The sequence below is a fragment of the Scomber scombrus genome, chromosome 14, assembly GCF_963691925.1.
Source record: "Scomber scombrus chromosome 14, fScoSco1.1, whole genome shotgun sequence".
Taxonomy (NCBI): Eukaryota; Metazoa; Chordata; class Actinopteri; order Scombriformes; family Scombridae; genus Scomber; species Scomber scombrus.
Genome location: NC_084983.1, coordinates 24,301,451 through 24,319,139, shown reverse-complemented (window position 1 = coordinate 24,319,139; position 17,689 = coordinate 24,301,451). Strand labels below are relative to the sequence as shown.

The window sequence follows — 17,689 nt, the reverse complement described above, 5'->3', positions numbered from 1 at the left end:
GGTTTCATCCTTACTTTAAAACTTCATGCGGAGAAACAAATGCATGAGATCATCTGTGATTCCAGACACAAAGAAAAAACAACAACAATAGTTTACTCTACATTGAGGAAAACCTGGGGAAGCCACTTCACTTCTGACTAAATCATTGCCTCACGTAACACTGATTTACAAGTCCGTGGGGTGCAGCCAGAGTGGAATTAATTTCAGAGACTGACTAAGATCAATAAATTCACATTGTATTATCTTACTCAGGCCACAGATAAAAGGGAAATAAATTCCAACTAAGGTGTTTTCCAATCAAAGTAATAACTCCTTTTGATGTTGACTTTGATGGGATTTACTCTGAGAAAATTTAAGATAATAGCCTGGCAATATTCAAGCACTTTAAGGTAATCATAAACCCCCCCCACCAATGCCAAGAATTTGAAAATATCTTTTGTGTTTCAAAGAACACAATTTAGCTCTATTGTTCTGTTGTCTTTAATGCATCTATACATGGATATACATTGCTGTAGCCATGTTCAAAGACAAAGTCAAACTGTGCCTGCAGTGAGGGGTATCCCTCTTTCCTGTTGCTGTGGAAGACTAGCAGCAGAGCTAATCATCACTACATCAATCTAACCACTTACTGAATAAGTGCATTTAATTTTGTCAGGTAATAGTAATAGCACACGGATAAGGCTGCAGAAAAAAATGTGCATCCTGAGATAAGGATTGAATTTCGCTCAGAACTTGTGTAAGTATACGTTTTGTTTTACCCACCTTTGCTAGATTTGAACCAGAAGAGTGGACAGACAACAACAAAAAGAAAAAGAAAAGCATCACTGGTACTCACCCTCATCTGTGTCATCAGTGACCGGAGCCTTGCTGGACTGTCCGAGCCCCATGGCTGCTCCTCTCTTTCAGATTCTCCTGTTCTGCTCCCTTAGCTCAACTCAGCATTGAACGACTCTCAGACGCACTCATAGCCTGGCTAATACTAGTCGGTCACACACACACATACACGCACACACACTCTCATGTGCTAGTCTTCTCAACCCTGACACACACATATGCAGCAGTTGGCACGGTTTTGCTGACTAGAACAGGTCCCGTCTTCCCCTTAACTCTCCACCTTGACAGAGTCACACATCGTTACACACACACACACACATACACACACACACACACACAAGAAGGCTTGGGGGAGCAATAAAAGGAATGAAGTGCTGACACACACACACACACACAGGCAGAACCACTACAGTGTACGTTTCCTGTCCGTCTCCACTGCTGTTTGGATGAATCCAGGCAGACGGTCAACTCTTGTAAGCCAGGAGGAGGAGGAGGGTGAGTGATGTGTCTGTGGCTGTGACCCTCTGTTGACTGAGTCTAACCTGTGAGGGGAGGCAGGAAAATATGACACCGCCAGCAGAGTGAAGGAAGGAGGGTCGGGACAGAGGGAGGGAGAGAAAAAGAAAAGAGGAAGAGAAATGAACAGCACCCAGTGATTAACACAAAATGTTCTTAAATGTTACATTTTTTAGATAAAACACTCGCAAACTTAAATGACCAGCAATAGCTGCAGTAAGGCATTACCATCCATGTTAACTAGATTAAAAAAACAACTTGGTTAATGTAGAGAAAAAAAAAACTTTTATCACAAATATTACATAAATACATTTCCTTCCATCCTTTTCTTTCTTCTGTAATTTCTCCATCTGTCATTTATCTACAATTTCATTCATTTTAATCAGATCATCATCATCCCACAGGAGCACTGTCTCTAGTACATAGTGCATGTAATCAATGGTGTGAACCGTTTTCCTATTAAGAGCATTGAAGGCTACTGATTTACAGTTTGCTGATGTTATGTAGCTGTAAATGAATGGTATCCCTCAGGCTGCCCTCTTCAGGACGCCTTATTTCATTACTTACTACATGTTGTAAAAAACAACAACTGCTGCCTCGTGAAACATGTAAACTAGGGTGTGAATTAATTCAGCAGCCTAACATGTCAGTTCATCATGTGTGCATGTAACAAGATATTCCTGCGATAACCTCATCGTTTAGGGAGTTTGAGCATCCGAAACTAAGTTCAAGTTATTTAATGTCGTGGCACTTTGAGTGGTTTCCTGTGTGTGTTCTTTTAACATGAACAATAGCTGGTCCCTTAATACCTTAAAAGGAGAGTGATTGAGAGATGAGTTGCTGTATCAGATGCATTTGTGGGTTAGGCAAACTTCAAGTCACCGTGGCAACGTTGAATCCACTAGGGGAAACCCTTTTCATCCATGTCATTCATAGACTGCATGATAAGGTCACCACACATTTGAATAGCTATCGCTTTTGGCTTAAATTAAATATTCAAAAACTAGTGCGGGAAGCCGCATTGCTCAGTTCCCCGTAGAGGACACTATGCTTGGGGCCCATAACTGATCGTGGGGAGGGGGGGACATGCGCTGAATAGAAAGTAACCCCCCCTCTGCATCCATGCAGGGTAACTGTGGGCACCTACCTCTCAACGCCACCGGCTGGTGAAGCATCGGACCATTCCCAGCCCGGTTTGCTGCAGAGAAGAGGAGCGACAGCAGAGCAACAGTCAAAGGTATCACTTGTCCGGTGTTCGGATGACGACGCGCCGGGACACCTGCCACCCGAAAAATGAAACTGCACAGCGAGACGTGACTTGCTGGTTGAGCCGACGGGAGGTAATGCGGAATCCCTTGTCCGTGGAGGACGGAGGACACGGGGACCAAAACTCAAGGGTTACACTGCTCGGCACATTGCGCTGAACGACTGACCTCCACATCGCCGCCTGTGTTATGGGCTCGCCACCACCGTGCGTCTGGAGAGGCACGTTTCATACGCTGCCAGCTGATCTACTGTAGCTGTGGGGATGAGGTCTCCCCGTCGTTCATACTCACTCATTAAAAAAACCCCACACAAGTTGTATCCCATAATGCGTTTTTAGCAAGATAAATAGATTTCATTTTAAAATCTTTACTGAAGTGTAACTAGAAATATGACAAACTATTGTGCAAGTCTTAAGACACAATCACAGTTAATCACAGTTTCTGTAGAGTTTTTCTTTTCTGTCTCTTTAAGAGTTGTGTCTTAATATGATGAGGTTATTGCCATCTTATCAGTAGCCTAATTACCACATCTTCGTTGCCTATTCCCGCAGCGCATTTGCTTGCCTTTATAATTAAGAATGACCCACTGGTGATCTTCTCATTTAAAGTTGTCACTTTAAAATTGCCTCATCATTCTGTACTTCATTTATGTCTGCAGGGATTACACACGTATCTCTCTTGTACCGTGGAGTCAGAGGTCATGTTAAGAACAGCGCCCCCCAAAGTTGTTATTGGTTTGCTACCTTCAGTAATGCATGATGTCGACAATGTTGTTTCAGCCCGGGGACTTCCAGGTGAGTGTCTCTTTATAGACTAGCTGAGCCTCCTGCCTCATAATAGCCTTTAGTGTTATATGGAAATAGTAATAACGCGGAGAACAATAGACAGTAATGTCTCTCTGGAGTTCAATTGTAAGTTTATACTGATCTTATTGTGCTTGATGGCATTTCTTTTCTTTGTTTTAATGTCCTCTGGTTTAATGTAATACTTTGAATGCCATGATATTATCCAGACCATCTCATGAAGAGCTGTAAAATATCATTTTGATCTTCCAACTTCTGTAAAATTGTTAAAATAAATAACGTAGTAGGCTAACCCTCAAATGCAATATTACATAGCAGATGGTTCAAATGTTTAAAAAGCAGAACAAATATAGGTTGGGGAAGTGACTGAATGGTACTTTCCTCACTTCCTTTAGTAAGTAAGTACTGTTACTGTTGGGGTCCTGTTAAGTCACATAATTCACTCTTGACAGCTCCATCATAGTTGTTTAAAGGCTTGCAATCATGGTTGTATCGGACAACCTGTAAAAATCCTGAATGTGAGGTGAGAAAGATTCAGTTGTTCCCTAGACAATTATATTTTAAAAAGATGTGCCATTTATATCAGTGCTATAATTCTTGTGATGGATATCTGGGCTTTTAAACCAGAATGTGCTTGCTGCCATGGAAATTGCTGCCTTTTGGGCAAGATTGTCCAATCTCTCATCATACATCAACTTCTGCAGCCACCAACTAGCCTACTAACTGTAAAACACATCAATCCATTATAAGAGCTGTGCGGTCACCTCTGTCCCCTGTTAATTGAGCGTGCCAAGGTCGAGAGGAGAATGGCTGAGTGGTTGGACTGTGGGATGGGAGAAATGCTTACAGTGCACACTGCACATTTTCTACTTCTTTATGCCTCTCCATCATGCCAAGATTCACTTGGTGTGTGCCATCCATCTTCATATGGAAAGAAGGGACAGACCTCCAACTCTCACGACATACTCTGAGAGGTGACGAGCATCACTCAAAACCAGGCCAGTCTCTTACTAAAGCAGGAAAAACACTGCTTTTTTAGATGAGATGAGTGATGACAGTGTCATATCACACCTGGCTGGACAGAGACCGAGTAAAGCTATAGCGTGCAGCCGTCAACAGCAGATGCCACCATTGTCCTAGTTTTGTAAGCTTAATTTTTATTTTTTTCCTGTAATAACAATCAGTCATAGTTAAGTTAAGTGGTTGTATTAGGACTTTTTGTAAAATGTCAACATGATGCTTAAGGAAACTGGACTTGAATGAATGAAAGCGTGAGGAGATGTAAAGCATTTGAATTAGCCCCATCTAGTGGAGATAAAAAAGAACAACATGATACGAGATAATGGGAACGTATGGCAGACAGCATATGGGATAAACAGTGGCTGATATCCGTGGGAAGAATTCTTGTGAGAGCTGTTGGGTCTTGGAGTCCCTTGATTTACTGTAACGAGGATGAGACACGACAGCATCTTTTAATGGACTAGGGCACAGGAAGATTTTATTTATAACTCTGTCATGTATTGTATTATAAATGACAAACTGCCATCGAAACACAAATAATATATCCAGCTCATTATCTGTGCTGTATGCTCTAAATTATGGAAAACAAGATGTGCAATGGTGATACAACAGACAGTAATTAACAGTGATACCGTAGTGAAACAAATTCTTTCTGATCTCTTCTTTCTGAGAAACTTTGATAGCTTGCAACTTCCCATGAAACATACTGAACTTGTGAACAGCAGACAACTGAATTATAATTCAGACAAATATCATTTTTCCTTGAAATGCCTTTTTTTGACACATTGCACTTTATTGTTAAATGTTTGTATTTATAGTTAAATATATGTACATTCTTCTTTTTCCTGTTGTAATAACTATTGTTGTAGCGTATTGTAATACTAATAAAGATTATTTAAAAAAGATAGGCACCAGCACTGAGAAGGTCTTATGGGAATATTATATCGTTGTAAATATCACTGTAGTGATCATTATTCCAGTTGAATTGTCTGTTCCCCTCCTCATAAAACACTCATTATGCTGAATATTTATACACAGGCTTTTGAATGTTTTTCTTAAAGATGCACACATTTCAACAGTAATGTTTTATTCCTGAGCATAACTACAGAAAATATATGTAGTTTAATGAATTACAACAAATATTGTGAAACATTTAGAGTTACTGTTGAAATGTTCTTGGATTGGTGCATTTAACTGGCTGATAAAATTAAGATAAGCAACAAGCATAATGTTCACAAATGAAAAGTTGAAATATTCTAGCAACCCACATCGACTCTGTGTTGTAGCTGATGGCTGTGTTTTGCTTTCATATTTGTTTCCATTGGTTCTGAGGTTGATGTAATAACAGTACACAATAGCAATATACTTGCACCAATGCAATAAAGCCCCAAGTACCTTCTATGTCATATTAACGTCAAATACTGAATTTGCCTTGTTCCTTCTTGGTCTCTTGACTGTCTAGATTCTTCAAGGCAAGGCAGTTTTCTTCATATAGCACATTTCATTTCATCAACAACAAATATGTATAAAACACTAAAAACATGCATCAATTTCATCCCAAAAGTGCATGTTTATGGTGTTGGGTTCTTGAGACAGAGTGCAGGCTGTTGGAGTGGAGAAAGTTGACAACTGACAATCATGCTTGATGTACCAGAAAATACTCAATTGATACTAAGAGATGAAATGTATGGAAATATTTCTGATTTAAGAAGTACAGTTCTGAATTCCCTCCTGAGCTACTCTGAAGCAAATTACTAAATCAGCAGTACTATAATTTTTTGACAGTAAATCTGTTCTCCTGGTGCTGTTTTTATTCTTCCACAAAAATCTGACACAATGGGATGGGTCATTCTCCTGCAGCTGCATAATTATTTTGGAGGGTGTGATAGTCCATCCACATGCATACGTGGCTGCATGTGTGAATCGTCAACACAAACAAACAGAGGCTCTTTTAGCACGGAAAGTGTCAGTGAGTCATGGCGACTATCAGCCACCACTTGTTGCTTCTTTCGCTGCTGCCCCTGGTGCTGAGCTACCCTTTCTACCCACCAACATGCTACACCAAGGTACTGAGCATGGCACGAGACCTCACCCAGTGGGCAGCGGATTTGAAGAGGGACCCTGAAACTGTGAGTCAGCTGTTGTGTTTGCTCCATATAAAATACATGTTGCACTTGTGTTTTATATAACTCAATATTCTTTTACTTTTTTAAAAACTTGTTTTGTGTTCATTTGCTAATTGTTTTACTAAGGAACCCATAAGAAATATTGGCTTTTAAAAAAAATCTTTAATTATCAGTATATCATTTTATAAATGGTAACTTTACTTTAAATACATCACAATACATCAGATCAAAGTAAATTCAATAATTGGGTGTGATTTTGTAAAATGATTGTTTTTTGCTTTTTTAATGCATGAGATTCTTCTGCCAATGTTGAATTTTTAAATTCTCATATTGTTCTTTTCATCCAGAGTGGCTGCATGGCACACATGCCAAATCTCTACCTTGACGTCCATGTAAGTATAACTACTGTCAAATTGACCGTGATATGAACCAAACCTTTTTATTCTGCACCAGAATGTTACTAGATTGCATTACCTTTTGCATACTTTGGTTCCTTATCTCTCACACTGAACAATTTGGCTGTCTTTGAATTTTCCACACTAACTTCTAACGTGGTATTTTGACTAAAACCGCCAGCCACTGTATATCATGCACAGGGACACTAATTGCTACTCATGCCTTTAGAATGCTTGCGTGATGTATAAAATGAGGACCTACATCTCCCTGGTGGAAGGCCTGCGACAGCGCCGCTGTGCTTACACCAGAGACGTGAGGAAGCTGGGTGTTACTGTCAGACAGCTCTTCATCATCATGTCAGAGAAGTGTCACGGGGTAAGTCGAGATAAGTGACTCAACACAATGAGCGCCTTCAGAGGTTACAGGTTCATATGAACTGCCTCATTTTATTTTGAGCCATACTATAAATGTCTCAAAAAAATATGTTCAAGGTTGATCAGTGTAAAAATTCTAGCTGTACCTCATGTTACTTTGCAAAGAAAACAATGATATGATCAGTGCTTTGCTGTATCTTAAAGATCCTGTACAGACTTGTTTTTAAGATATATGAAATGAGTTTTTTATCTGATATGGCTTTCTCAGAAATTCTTAAAAGCTCATTTACTCATTTGAAAAACCCTAAGAACATCGTGTCTCCATCACTACCTCCTAAGTCCCAATTTATCTCAAGGGTATCTTAGGTGGATCACAGAACAGCAATCAACAAAAACTCACCAATACTTCTAATAAAACACTTTTACTGTGTCCCTTTTGATGAAGAAAACTGCTTACAAAATAGTCCTGCGGTAATTAATTGTCCTGCTTATAACATTATTCCCAGGGCCTCCGTCACAACTGTAATATAATCCTGAGGGACTTTTCTGTGATGCTGTGATGTAAAATATTCATTATCACTATTTTTATATTAGTTAGTGATTATGCTTACTGATTGGCAAATAATAAGATGTGTTAATTGCCAAAGTCTGTTCTTATGACAAAGGCCAACTGTTAATTAATTGTTTATTTCTATTTTCAGTCACTTATAACTAAATACATATCCTCAGCATATCCATTGAGCTAAAGTCTGAATCACTGCAGTGCAGCCCAACATGAAACAGAGAGAGGAAAACAGACTACAACTGATGAGATGCAGTCAAACTCACTGCCGTTTAATGGGTCACCCAGTGGGTCAGTTCACCAGATTAAACCGGGTTTATTATGAAAAGTGCTCTGTGGATGTTAAATCCTCTGCACCTGACTGAAGAGTCATACACATTTGCGTCTGCAGTTGATTTCAGTAGGCCAACAGACTGACATGATCTGTCTGTACAGACCTGAACACAAAGTGTGGGCAAAGGGTTAGAGACTAAATCGCTTCCTGTCATTTCAGTAAGCTTAAGTAACAGAAAAATTTGATCTAATTACGTTCAGTTTTCAGCTGGAAATGTGAGTGTGAGTATACATGTGTCATGGGTTCTGCTACTGGTCTACAAATCACTGAATGGTTTAGGTCCAGAATACATGAATGGCATGTTAGTAGAATATAAACCCAGTAGGGCTCTGAGATCTACTGACTCAGGTCAGATAGTGGAGCCCAGAGTTCAGACTAAACATGGTGAAGCAGCTTTTACACAACTGGAACAAACTACCAGCAGAACTGAAATCAGCCCCAACTGTGAATATTTTTAAATCCAGGTTAAAAACACTTCTCTTCTCCTGTGCTTATGATTGAGCTCTTTCAAAGCACTTTAAATTTTAATCTTTCATTTGCACTCTTTGTCCTTTTAATGGTTTTAAAGCAAATCATTTTTTTATGCTGCAACCTTATATTTAATGCTCTATTATAGTATTTTATTTCTCTCTCTTTCTATGTTTCTGTACTTTGTTTTTATTATTATGTGTGTGTGTGTGTGTGTGTGTGTGTGTGTGTGTGTGTGTGTGTGTGTGTGTGTGTGGGGGGGGGTATTTCATTTTTTTCTGTTAAATGTTCGTTTTATGTAAAAAACTTTGAGTTGCCATTGTGTATGAAATGCGCTATATAAATAAAACTGCCTTGCCTTTGCCTTGCCATGGGTGACCTTCTGCTGTAGGTTTTTATTCACATTGAATGTATTCATGAAAGCAGGTGGAATTACAACATATCTTATTATGATTCCTGAATATTGATTTTATTCAATCTCAAATATTGCACCCAAAAACTTTGATTTTACTTTATTTTTTATTTTTATAGGACTTGGTGTTCACGATCTACGACTGTGCTGCACTGGAGGACTAACATACTGGATCCTTAAATGACAACATGTCAGTTGAAAGAAGAAAAGAAAAGAGGAGAGACAGCAAACCAGTGCTTGTATGTACATTCTTCAAGCCTCTGCACAGACAAAAGAACTGGAGGACAAATGATATGGTTGTGTTCCTTTAATCATCTGTTTTCTGACTATAATTGCAACATATCATTTTTTACATATAGTGGAAACATTTCATATGGCAAACTTTATTAAATTGTCTTTTGTTATTGTTAATTAACATAATCATGAGGTAAAAATAATTACAAGTGCTTGTCAGTGGCTCCATGTATCCATCCTGAGTTTGACTGAAATGTATTCCTTTGTTGAATGTCATCTCCATCTCCATCACCCATTTTTCCAGTAAGGTAGAAATATATAGTACCGTATAGAGATTGTAGATTATTGGTTATCACAGTCACACAGTATATACACTGCAATATGTTACAGTCTGGTTTAAAGTCTCCTCCACTCTGTGTCAACATTTAAAGTCATCGCACCTCATTAAAATATTTTCACCAATTATATATCTTAATTTCTTTAATAACATTGTTATTCACTTGCTTCAATTATGACACCAGTTATACAAGATGCAGTGATTAGGGTCAGTGAGTTCACACACCTGGTACAATATTTAGAGGAGAAGATACAATGCATAAAGTTAAAATGCTGGATCTTTCTAAATGAGTTGGACAATTTGTCGTCATAGGAACCGTAGTATGTATGCACATACAATAATGACATGATGTTAGCATGATGTGAGTAGTAGAAACCTCTGTGGGCTTGGATGGACTTGCATAAACTTGTCTCTTTACTGTAGGCTGTTGCTTTTTAGGGATTTACTGACGCTGGGACTCTTTCACAATGTATGGAGAATGTAAAGTGATCACAGCAAATGTTTCACAAAGTTATAACCAAACACCAAATTGTGTTTTCCAACATATTTAAACAGGCCAGCACCTAACTGATGAGCAAGCAAAATATTACATCACCCCACTGCCTGAAATCCTCCTGTCCGTAATTGATAATTCAGCAGTTAATTGTTTGGCTAATCTGGGAGAAAATGAGTCATGCAAATGAGATAGTAAATGAAGGTCAGTGAGTTTCATACTGAAGTGCTCTATTCACTCTGAAAGGAAACATAAACTGAAGTTCATTGCCTAATATTTCAAAATCCCCAGTGCTTACATCCCCCATAAATGTTAGTATTGTGTTAAGTCATAAATCATGTAATCATGAAACATGGATCAATCTCTCAGTTTAACATTTTCACCCACAGGCCAATTTATATCTATGAATCCACCCAACATAACACAATGTTAATAGCTTCATCAGATGTGTTCAATCTTTTCATCACACTTGTCTGTACCTTATCCCATAACATTTTGGTTGAGTATTAAACCCTGGAAGTATAAGAGCAAACTTTAAAGCAAAGATTCAGTTGAAATTGCAAAACCAAGATTTCTACCCTGTACTTCAAAGTTGTTGATAATGATATTGTACAGGTTATAGACGTCATTGGAAAGTTCCTGAGATGGAGACATTTCCTCTGCATATAGTTACAGAAGAATAATGCACAGTTTTGATATTTCATACACGAAGGGAAACGGAAACTGACTGAAACAATAGTCATTTTGGTATTTGTGTTAATATTTTATTGAAACAGGAAAAAAACAAAAACACAATTATCTGTCATATTTATTTAACTTTTTTTTATTCAATCAACTGAGTCAATCTTTTTATGTTATTCATCTAATTCTTTATTAATGACAAATTATTTCAACACTAATGATGATATATGCATCACCTGTAGCTGCACTTTAATATGCCTCAACAAATACAAGTTCACTGAGCTGAAAGTGCCACTAGGGGGCACTACAGCACTTCCTGTAGAAGTGAAGAGCAAGTTCCTTCAACCAGTTAAAGCTTTTCCAGTCGGTCTTTAAATTATATTCACATGCTCATGTGTAGAAAGAGTTATCGGTCATTGTAATTGCTCCTTTTGTCCACACTGGACTTCCAAACATCGTTTCATCACAGGCTGATGTGAGGCTTCAGCAGTTTCAGTCTGACAACATTAAACGGATCCAGTGTTCCTTTAGTAGTTAATTCCTCTGTTAAACACTGTCATCAGCAGTAAAACTAGCTTACTCAGACTCATACTAGCTTCAGCTGCACATTACAATACATTTCTCTATATGACAGCTGAGGATTGTGTCTCTCATCTTACATTGGAGCCACATTGAGGATTGGTTCACTTAATGGCAAGAAAGAAAAGGAGGAATGATTCCAGCAAGTAGTGACTTTCTACGTATAAGCCTCCAATATGCTTAAAAAAAGGACATTGCAGATATATTCAATAAACTAAACGTTACCATAAAAACTATATAAGCAACAGTATGGCACGTTAAAGTAATGCAGTAAGACATAAGAGGTTGACAAATACTCAATCAAGTACTCCTACAGTCGTTTGGTTTTAATGTCATACTGTAGCTGTTTGGGAAACGCCCCACACCGACCCGGACATGGAGTCCTTTCACATCATCAGCGCAGTGATGACGACGATCTTTTCTTTCAAATAAACTACATTTCCACGAGGGAGGGCAGTGGGAGGGCCGTTGAGTGACAAGGTGGGGCTTTTTCGCACAGTTTGAAGCAACAAGTTGCCCAACCAGGCAAGCGACTCCTCCATCGTGTTTCTGACGGCAGGTGGTCACCGTGCGTCCAGCTCTTCAACCCAGCTTGTGAATGGGACTATGACATGTTTTAACCTCAGAGCCTTCAGAGTCCGGGTTTGAAATGGACGGAGTAGAATAAGTTCTTTGAAGCTTCGAAGAAGTGTGGCTTTTTTCTTTTCCAAAAGACGCGGAAAGTGAAGCTTGTGAATAAGTTTGACGGGCTGCGCCACACTGCGTGCGTAATGCTTTGCGAGTAGAGATCCGAATATTTTGATAGTTATTTGAAGTTGAATGTTGTAGCATTGTAAATAATGGCGCTCGCAAGGTTTAGCAAAATACTTCGTCTGCCCACTATTGAAATAAAGAAGAAAGCCAAGCAGTACGAGCACGTCCACCGGGACGTGAATCCTAACGACATATGGGCAATTATTGGCGAGCTGGGGGATGGCGCGTTTGGAAAGGTCTACAAGGTAAGTTGAATATTAATGACACGATGCAGTGCACACTGACCATTTAAGTTTGTTGCCAAAGCTTTTAGTTCATTGTTCATAGCACATCTTAATTGATGAGATGCCAATTAGTGGGACCTGTTGCCTTACCTTGCCATTTAAAATTTGGCACCAATAAAACTCTCCAAACGTAGTCTCACCCTTATTGTCTTCCTTTAAAACTTTATGATTTAAAGATGATACATTCTAATACAACACCCTCTTTCTTAGAATGAAGCCTACATGCCATGTTAAGGGTGTGTGAACTACTTCTAAACACCTGTGAATGCTTTACCATCCCTACATTTTTGAGATTATGACTAATATCTTAACTATGTCGCTTTGTTCCACATTGAAGTAGTCATCATAATGTAGCTTTGGATGTCATGGAAAAGTTTTGCTACATCCACCACCTAATGGATGAAGGAGTGTACCTGTTAAGAAATATAATCGATTGTTGTACTCTAGCATGCCAGTCTAAGATTTCTCTCCCTGCTGAGATACATTTCATCCTCAATTAATTTTTTGCTTGTTTTTGTAACTTTTCTCTTTCCTCAAAGTTGCCAATACCGTAGCACTTGTAAAAGAGGACATACATATTTTTTTTCTGAAAACTGATGTACAGAAGGTTTAGCATATTCTTCAATTACCCATCCAACTTCCTGTTCCCCCTCCCCCCTCCTTGCTGTGAGGGCAGCTACAGGGACAGTAAAAGCACTCATCATTAGTTGTGTCCATTCCTTCCAAACCTCAGCAGCAGCACTTTTGGGTCAGAGGAGCTATTTAATCTGGATCTGTTAGAGGGTGAGTCCCCTCTGTGAAGCATGGCACAAGCCCTCTGTGTGTGCACTGCCCAGTGGAGCACAGTGAAAGTCTTTGACACATCAGGGGCCTCAGTGGAAGAAGTGATGCTTTACCCGAGGCCTTCCATGAACAGAAAATGCAGCCTTTATAGAGGACTCCACCTTATTTAGGTATTTTGTTTTTACTGGACAGTATGGATACATTGGAGAAATGTAATAGGGGGACAGGCGTCAGACAGGTATAACGTAGGATGGGATTTGGATACACTGCAGACTAGTAAATGGCCTCCATGGCATCCCGAATCTTAAGTTCATATCTAAGGTCAACATCTCAATGTGAGGGGGACATGTGAGTAGTGAAATAAAAATATTTAGATTCTTACAATGTATTAAACATTACATCAATTGTCCTACTGTATAATGTACCTTTTTAAGCACAGTGAGCATGTGAGGCGTCCTTTGGATAGTCTGTTGACAACACACAGATAATGGCATCAAAACACAAGTAAAGGAACCATTATACCATGGAAACAAACTATGCTTTTAGTTTGCTTCTGAGAAGCTGGGGCACTGACTGAACACGTGGTGCTTTATTTTTAACTTTTAAGAAGTTAGTGTGTAAATGTACAGGACTAAGTTGAATTTCTACTGAGTGCTGAGGCATTCATTCGGTAAAATTCAGCTCCAAGATTAATACAGCAAATCCATGAATGTGGCTCATGCATGAATTTGAACAAGTGCATCCTTCTACTTGAATAATTGTCCAGTTGTCTGAAATGTAATGTGTCCCATCTATGTTTGCCATTGCTTATATAAATATCAAGTTCTGCTTTGGCTTCCTTTGCTTGAGTGAACTGGTGGAGGACAGTTCCACACCTGCAGCTGTCAGATTGAGGGGAGGGAGGCAGGCAGAGTGGGAGCAGATGATGGCCAAGAGAGAACATTGTTGGACTGGATAAGGGGATGACTTCCTCTCACAGCTCCCAAACCTCAGAATAATCGGATTGACTGTGGGAGGGAAAGGCCTCAAGTGGTGAATCTCACATGTTTTCTGTTGTTATGGAGGTTGATAGCAGGCGGGAGGGGAGGAGACTGAGTATCTATCACAAGTGAAATCAGCTGCTTATCATGCTGTTAGGGACAGGAGTCAAATAAAAAAGCTGGTGTCAGATATGTGACAGGAAACTCTTCATGAAAAGACAGTTTTAATTCCTCTAATTCGTACATGGCAAGGACCCCTGCTTAGCCAGCTTCTTTTGTTCCCAACATCTGTCTTTGGGATTAGGCACAGAGCTCTTTAATTGTACAGCGTTGGTTGAGAGTACAGAGTGCTCCTGTCAAACGGACTCTCTAAAGGTTAATGACACCATTGGGGGAATAACAACTCGCTTTGTTGCTTAAGGGTAGTGCCGAAGACAAATCGAGCTCTGTGTGTTTATATAAAGCAAGAACACTGTGAGAAGGATCTCATAAAATACAATGTATTCCCTGCATTATCAAATATGTTCTGCAGAGTCATACCCTGTAGGTGCAACTGTGCTTTTCTATTGTTGGCAGCTGAAAGGCAGGAGTCACAGAGGTCACAAGATTTTTTTTTTTTTTTTGCACAAAGAGTGAAACAAATATTTTGATTACAGTTTGTTTGCATAATTTGCATAATCTCCCACAGGTTGTGGCTAAATATTGAATATTCAAATGAAAATGTTGTGCAATGTGATTGGTGGTTGATATGAGTACCATAATTATTAATTTTTTTAAGTATTGCTACAAATGATTTTAAATGACAGTTTGACAAAATGAAGAAACACTATGCAGAGCACTTATTTTTAAACATAGCTTCATAGTGTAACGCCACACAGTCATGTACACAAACAAGCTGTTGTTGACATTCTCAGGTTTTCTGTGTCAGAGGGTTACAGTATAACTGTCCACCATCAGTGTGAAATACACCTGTGAAGAGGAAGTTTCTAAAGTATAGTTTTAAGAAATATGGCCTCAGCTCATAGGATCAGATTTAATGAAAATATTGAGGCTGCAGGAACATATTAAGGATTTACAGCCTAATCAGTTTGTGAGCTACTTTCAGATTGACAATAGTTTGGTTAGATAATTATATTACAATACTGTGATGATTCTTAAAATTCCCCTGACATATTTCTGTATCACTGTAGGATCTTCATCCACACTTTAACTGCTTTAGTCCCATTCATGCTTCCATTCATGACAGGAAGATATCTCCGTTCCTGTCTATCCAGTGTGTTATCTGACGTTTTCTTTCTTTTGCATGCATCTGTCAGTGCAAGCTTGTACTTGTTTGAAAAAGTTTTTGTGCATTCGCATGTGCACGCGCCGAGGTGTGTGGCTGCAACTGAAGCATGAAACAGAGGAGTTGTACAGTTCCCCTCACTAATTAATGGGCCACGTGCCGCTGAGCACATTACCCTGCTGCTGCTGCTGAAGTGTTTCCATAGACACGCGCAGGCTGTAATGTTCCACTTGGTTAAATTCCCATTGTGGGATGAAAAAAAAAAAGGGCACCTTATCCCTGATGGTCTGTAAAGACAGTGTGCTAAACCCGGACTTTAACTGTGGTAGACGAGTTGTTTGGTAGTTTGCACTTATTGATAAAGATGGTTCTTAACACAAGTGTTTAAAATACAGTTTCAGTTGAATTGGACAACAAGGTGACTTGTGAACACTGTAAAAAAATTGGGACTTTAATTTTTAATGTATACAATTTCTTTTGGTTTCTGAGCTATTGCAGTCAAGTGTGTGCACTATGAATGCTGTAGCATTGTGAAAAGAGAAGAGTTGGCAGGTGGAAACAGACTGTTGATGAACAATTGTAAAAGAAAAAGACTGAACTAGATGACCATGATTTTGCACAGCAATGGGCCTAGGGCACAGCGTTTTTTTTTTCCCCCTTTTTGTAGCTTTACCTTTTCATTGAAGACCATCTGGCATTATCAAGTTGAGCCTAATTAGGCCTGAATGTCCTCCAGTCAAGGCAAGAACAGGTCTGATTTTCCCAGGGTAGAATTTGGAAAGGGTGTAATCCAATATTAGTTCTATGAGAGTGTAAATGCAGAATAATCATGTCATTTCAGAGCAAGTCCAGTGTCTTGAAACATAGAGCACAAAATAGGAAACGTGTTTAGACTCACAGTGCCTGGCAGTGACAAAATCATTTCAAACATGATTATCCTCCTCAGTCAAGTGAAAGAGAAACCCACACACCAGGTGTCATTAGTCATCAGGCTGCAACATCCTCTTTGCAAAGGAAAACCACAACGTTTTTGAGTAAGATGCTATACAGCAGTTTATTGGGCAATGCCACTTAGATGTATGTAGAAGTACCTCATGACAACATCGTCAGCTGCTGCCATGTCTCTCTGTGTCTAATCTTGGGGGCCAGCTGGGCTTACAATGACTGATAAGAGCACTGCTAGGTGGGCGTGGGCTCAGCATGCTGGGAGTCCATTCCATCCTCGTGATGACATTGTTAATTGCAAGTTTACAGAAAGAAAGTGTCTTCTGTGTTCTTACACTTCATATACTGCTGGTAGTTATGGGGTTTTGACAAGCTGGAGGCCGGGGATTTTCATTAGAATTTACAATACTGATTGTCAGTGTTGTTGACCCAGAGTCCATTTTGAGACATGGATCAATAAAGGAGTGATAAAAGAATCAAAATTACAGACCTGCGGCAGCCAATAAACTTTTGTTTATTTTCAGAGACCTGCATATATGTTTAGATTTTTGTCTTGACATCTTTGTTTTGCTTTTCTGTCTTGGATATTCTCTCCTTTTTGAATCTAACATCGAAGCACTTAGTCACGGTCTTTCAACTTTATTTCAGATCAGTTCTATATAGTTGTTTTTGAATAATTTGGTATCTTGTACTGTAATACCTGTTTGAACTTTGTTTTAGCAACATGCTCTGTACATGAGCCCTCTAATCTGTTGTTTTTTCTATTATGTAGGCGTATTCAGGAAGTTTCTTATCTGTCTTGAGATGAATGCATTTGTAATATTTTACAAGTCCTTGCAAGAGTATGAATGTTTCAAGAAAGATGTGTACATGTCATCAAAATCATGATTTCCTGCCTCACTGACCTGCTTTGTACGTGTGACTGAAAGTTTTGAAACTAGGACATTTTGCCACCTCAGTCAAAACTTTCACATCCTCAAAAGACTCCATCTTAGAGTGTAAAGTTTAAGATCTGCTCTGTTTTGTGCTTCACGCCCAGTTGAATGCATAAAATCCTGCTTTCAGTCAGCGGGTTATGCAAGAGAGGAACAATCTTGCTGCCGAGATGACAGAAAAAACAAAAGCCACATTCTTTTCTTCTTTTTTTTTTTTAAATGTCAGTTTGAACATCCTTCCTCTTGCACAGTTCTAGCAATTGTGTTCAGTTTATAGAGTTTGCATTTCT

At 39.1% G+C, this 17,689-nt stretch overlaps 3 protein-coding genes across 3 annotated transcripts in view; 2 read left to right on the top strand and 1 right to left on the bottom strand.

Moving 5' to 3' along the window:
* Positions 1 to 887, bottom strand: part of stk32a (serine/threonine kinase 32A) — a 57,323-nt gene extending 56,436 nt beyond the window's left edge. Inside the window, exon 1 of the mRNA XM_062432533.1 lies at positions 836 to 887. Coding sequence (XP_062288517.1) covers positions 836 to 887 — 52 coding nt within the window. The remainder of the gene's footprint in view (positions 1 to 835) is intronic.
* Positions 888 to 6,414: 5,527 nt separating this feature from the next.
* Positions 6,415 to 9,274, top strand: zmp:0000001268 (CYTL1 domain-containing protein). Its single transcript, XM_062432532.1, has 4 exons — positions 6,415 to 6,567; positions 6,912 to 6,956; positions 7,189 to 7,335; positions 9,230 to 9,274. The coding sequence occupies exons 1-4, from the start codon at positions 6,415 to 6,417 to the stop codon at positions 9,272 to 9,274; spliced, it is 390 nt and encodes a 129-aa protein (XP_062288516.1).
* Positions 9,275 to 11,978: 2,704 nt separating this feature from the next.
* Positions 11,979 to 17,689, top strand: part of stk10 (serine/threonine kinase 10) — a 36,308-nt gene continuing 30,597 nt past the window's right edge. Inside the window, exon 1 of the mRNA XM_062432961.1 lies at positions 11,979 to 12,432. Within this exon, the coding sequence (XP_062288945.1) occupies positions 12,274 to 12,432 (159 nt within the window). The 5' untranslated portion in view covers positions 11,979 to 12,273. The remainder of the gene's footprint in view (positions 12,433 to 17,689) is intronic.

Bases quoted from the DNA above. Each gene is read 5' to 3' on its own strand.
- zmp:0000001268 (XM_062432532.1), top strand. From the start codon at position 6,415: ATGGCGACTATCAGCCACCACTTGTTGCTTCTTTCGCTGCTGCCCCTG. The intron at 6,568-6,911 runs GTGAGTCAGCTG...CTTTTCATCCAG, and splicing joins TGAAGAGGGACCCTGAAACT to AGTGGCTGCATGGCACACAT. The intron at 7,336-9,229 runs GTAAGTCGAGAT...TTATTTTTATAG, and splicing joins TGTCAGAGAAGTGTCACGGG to GACTTGGTGTTCACGATCTA.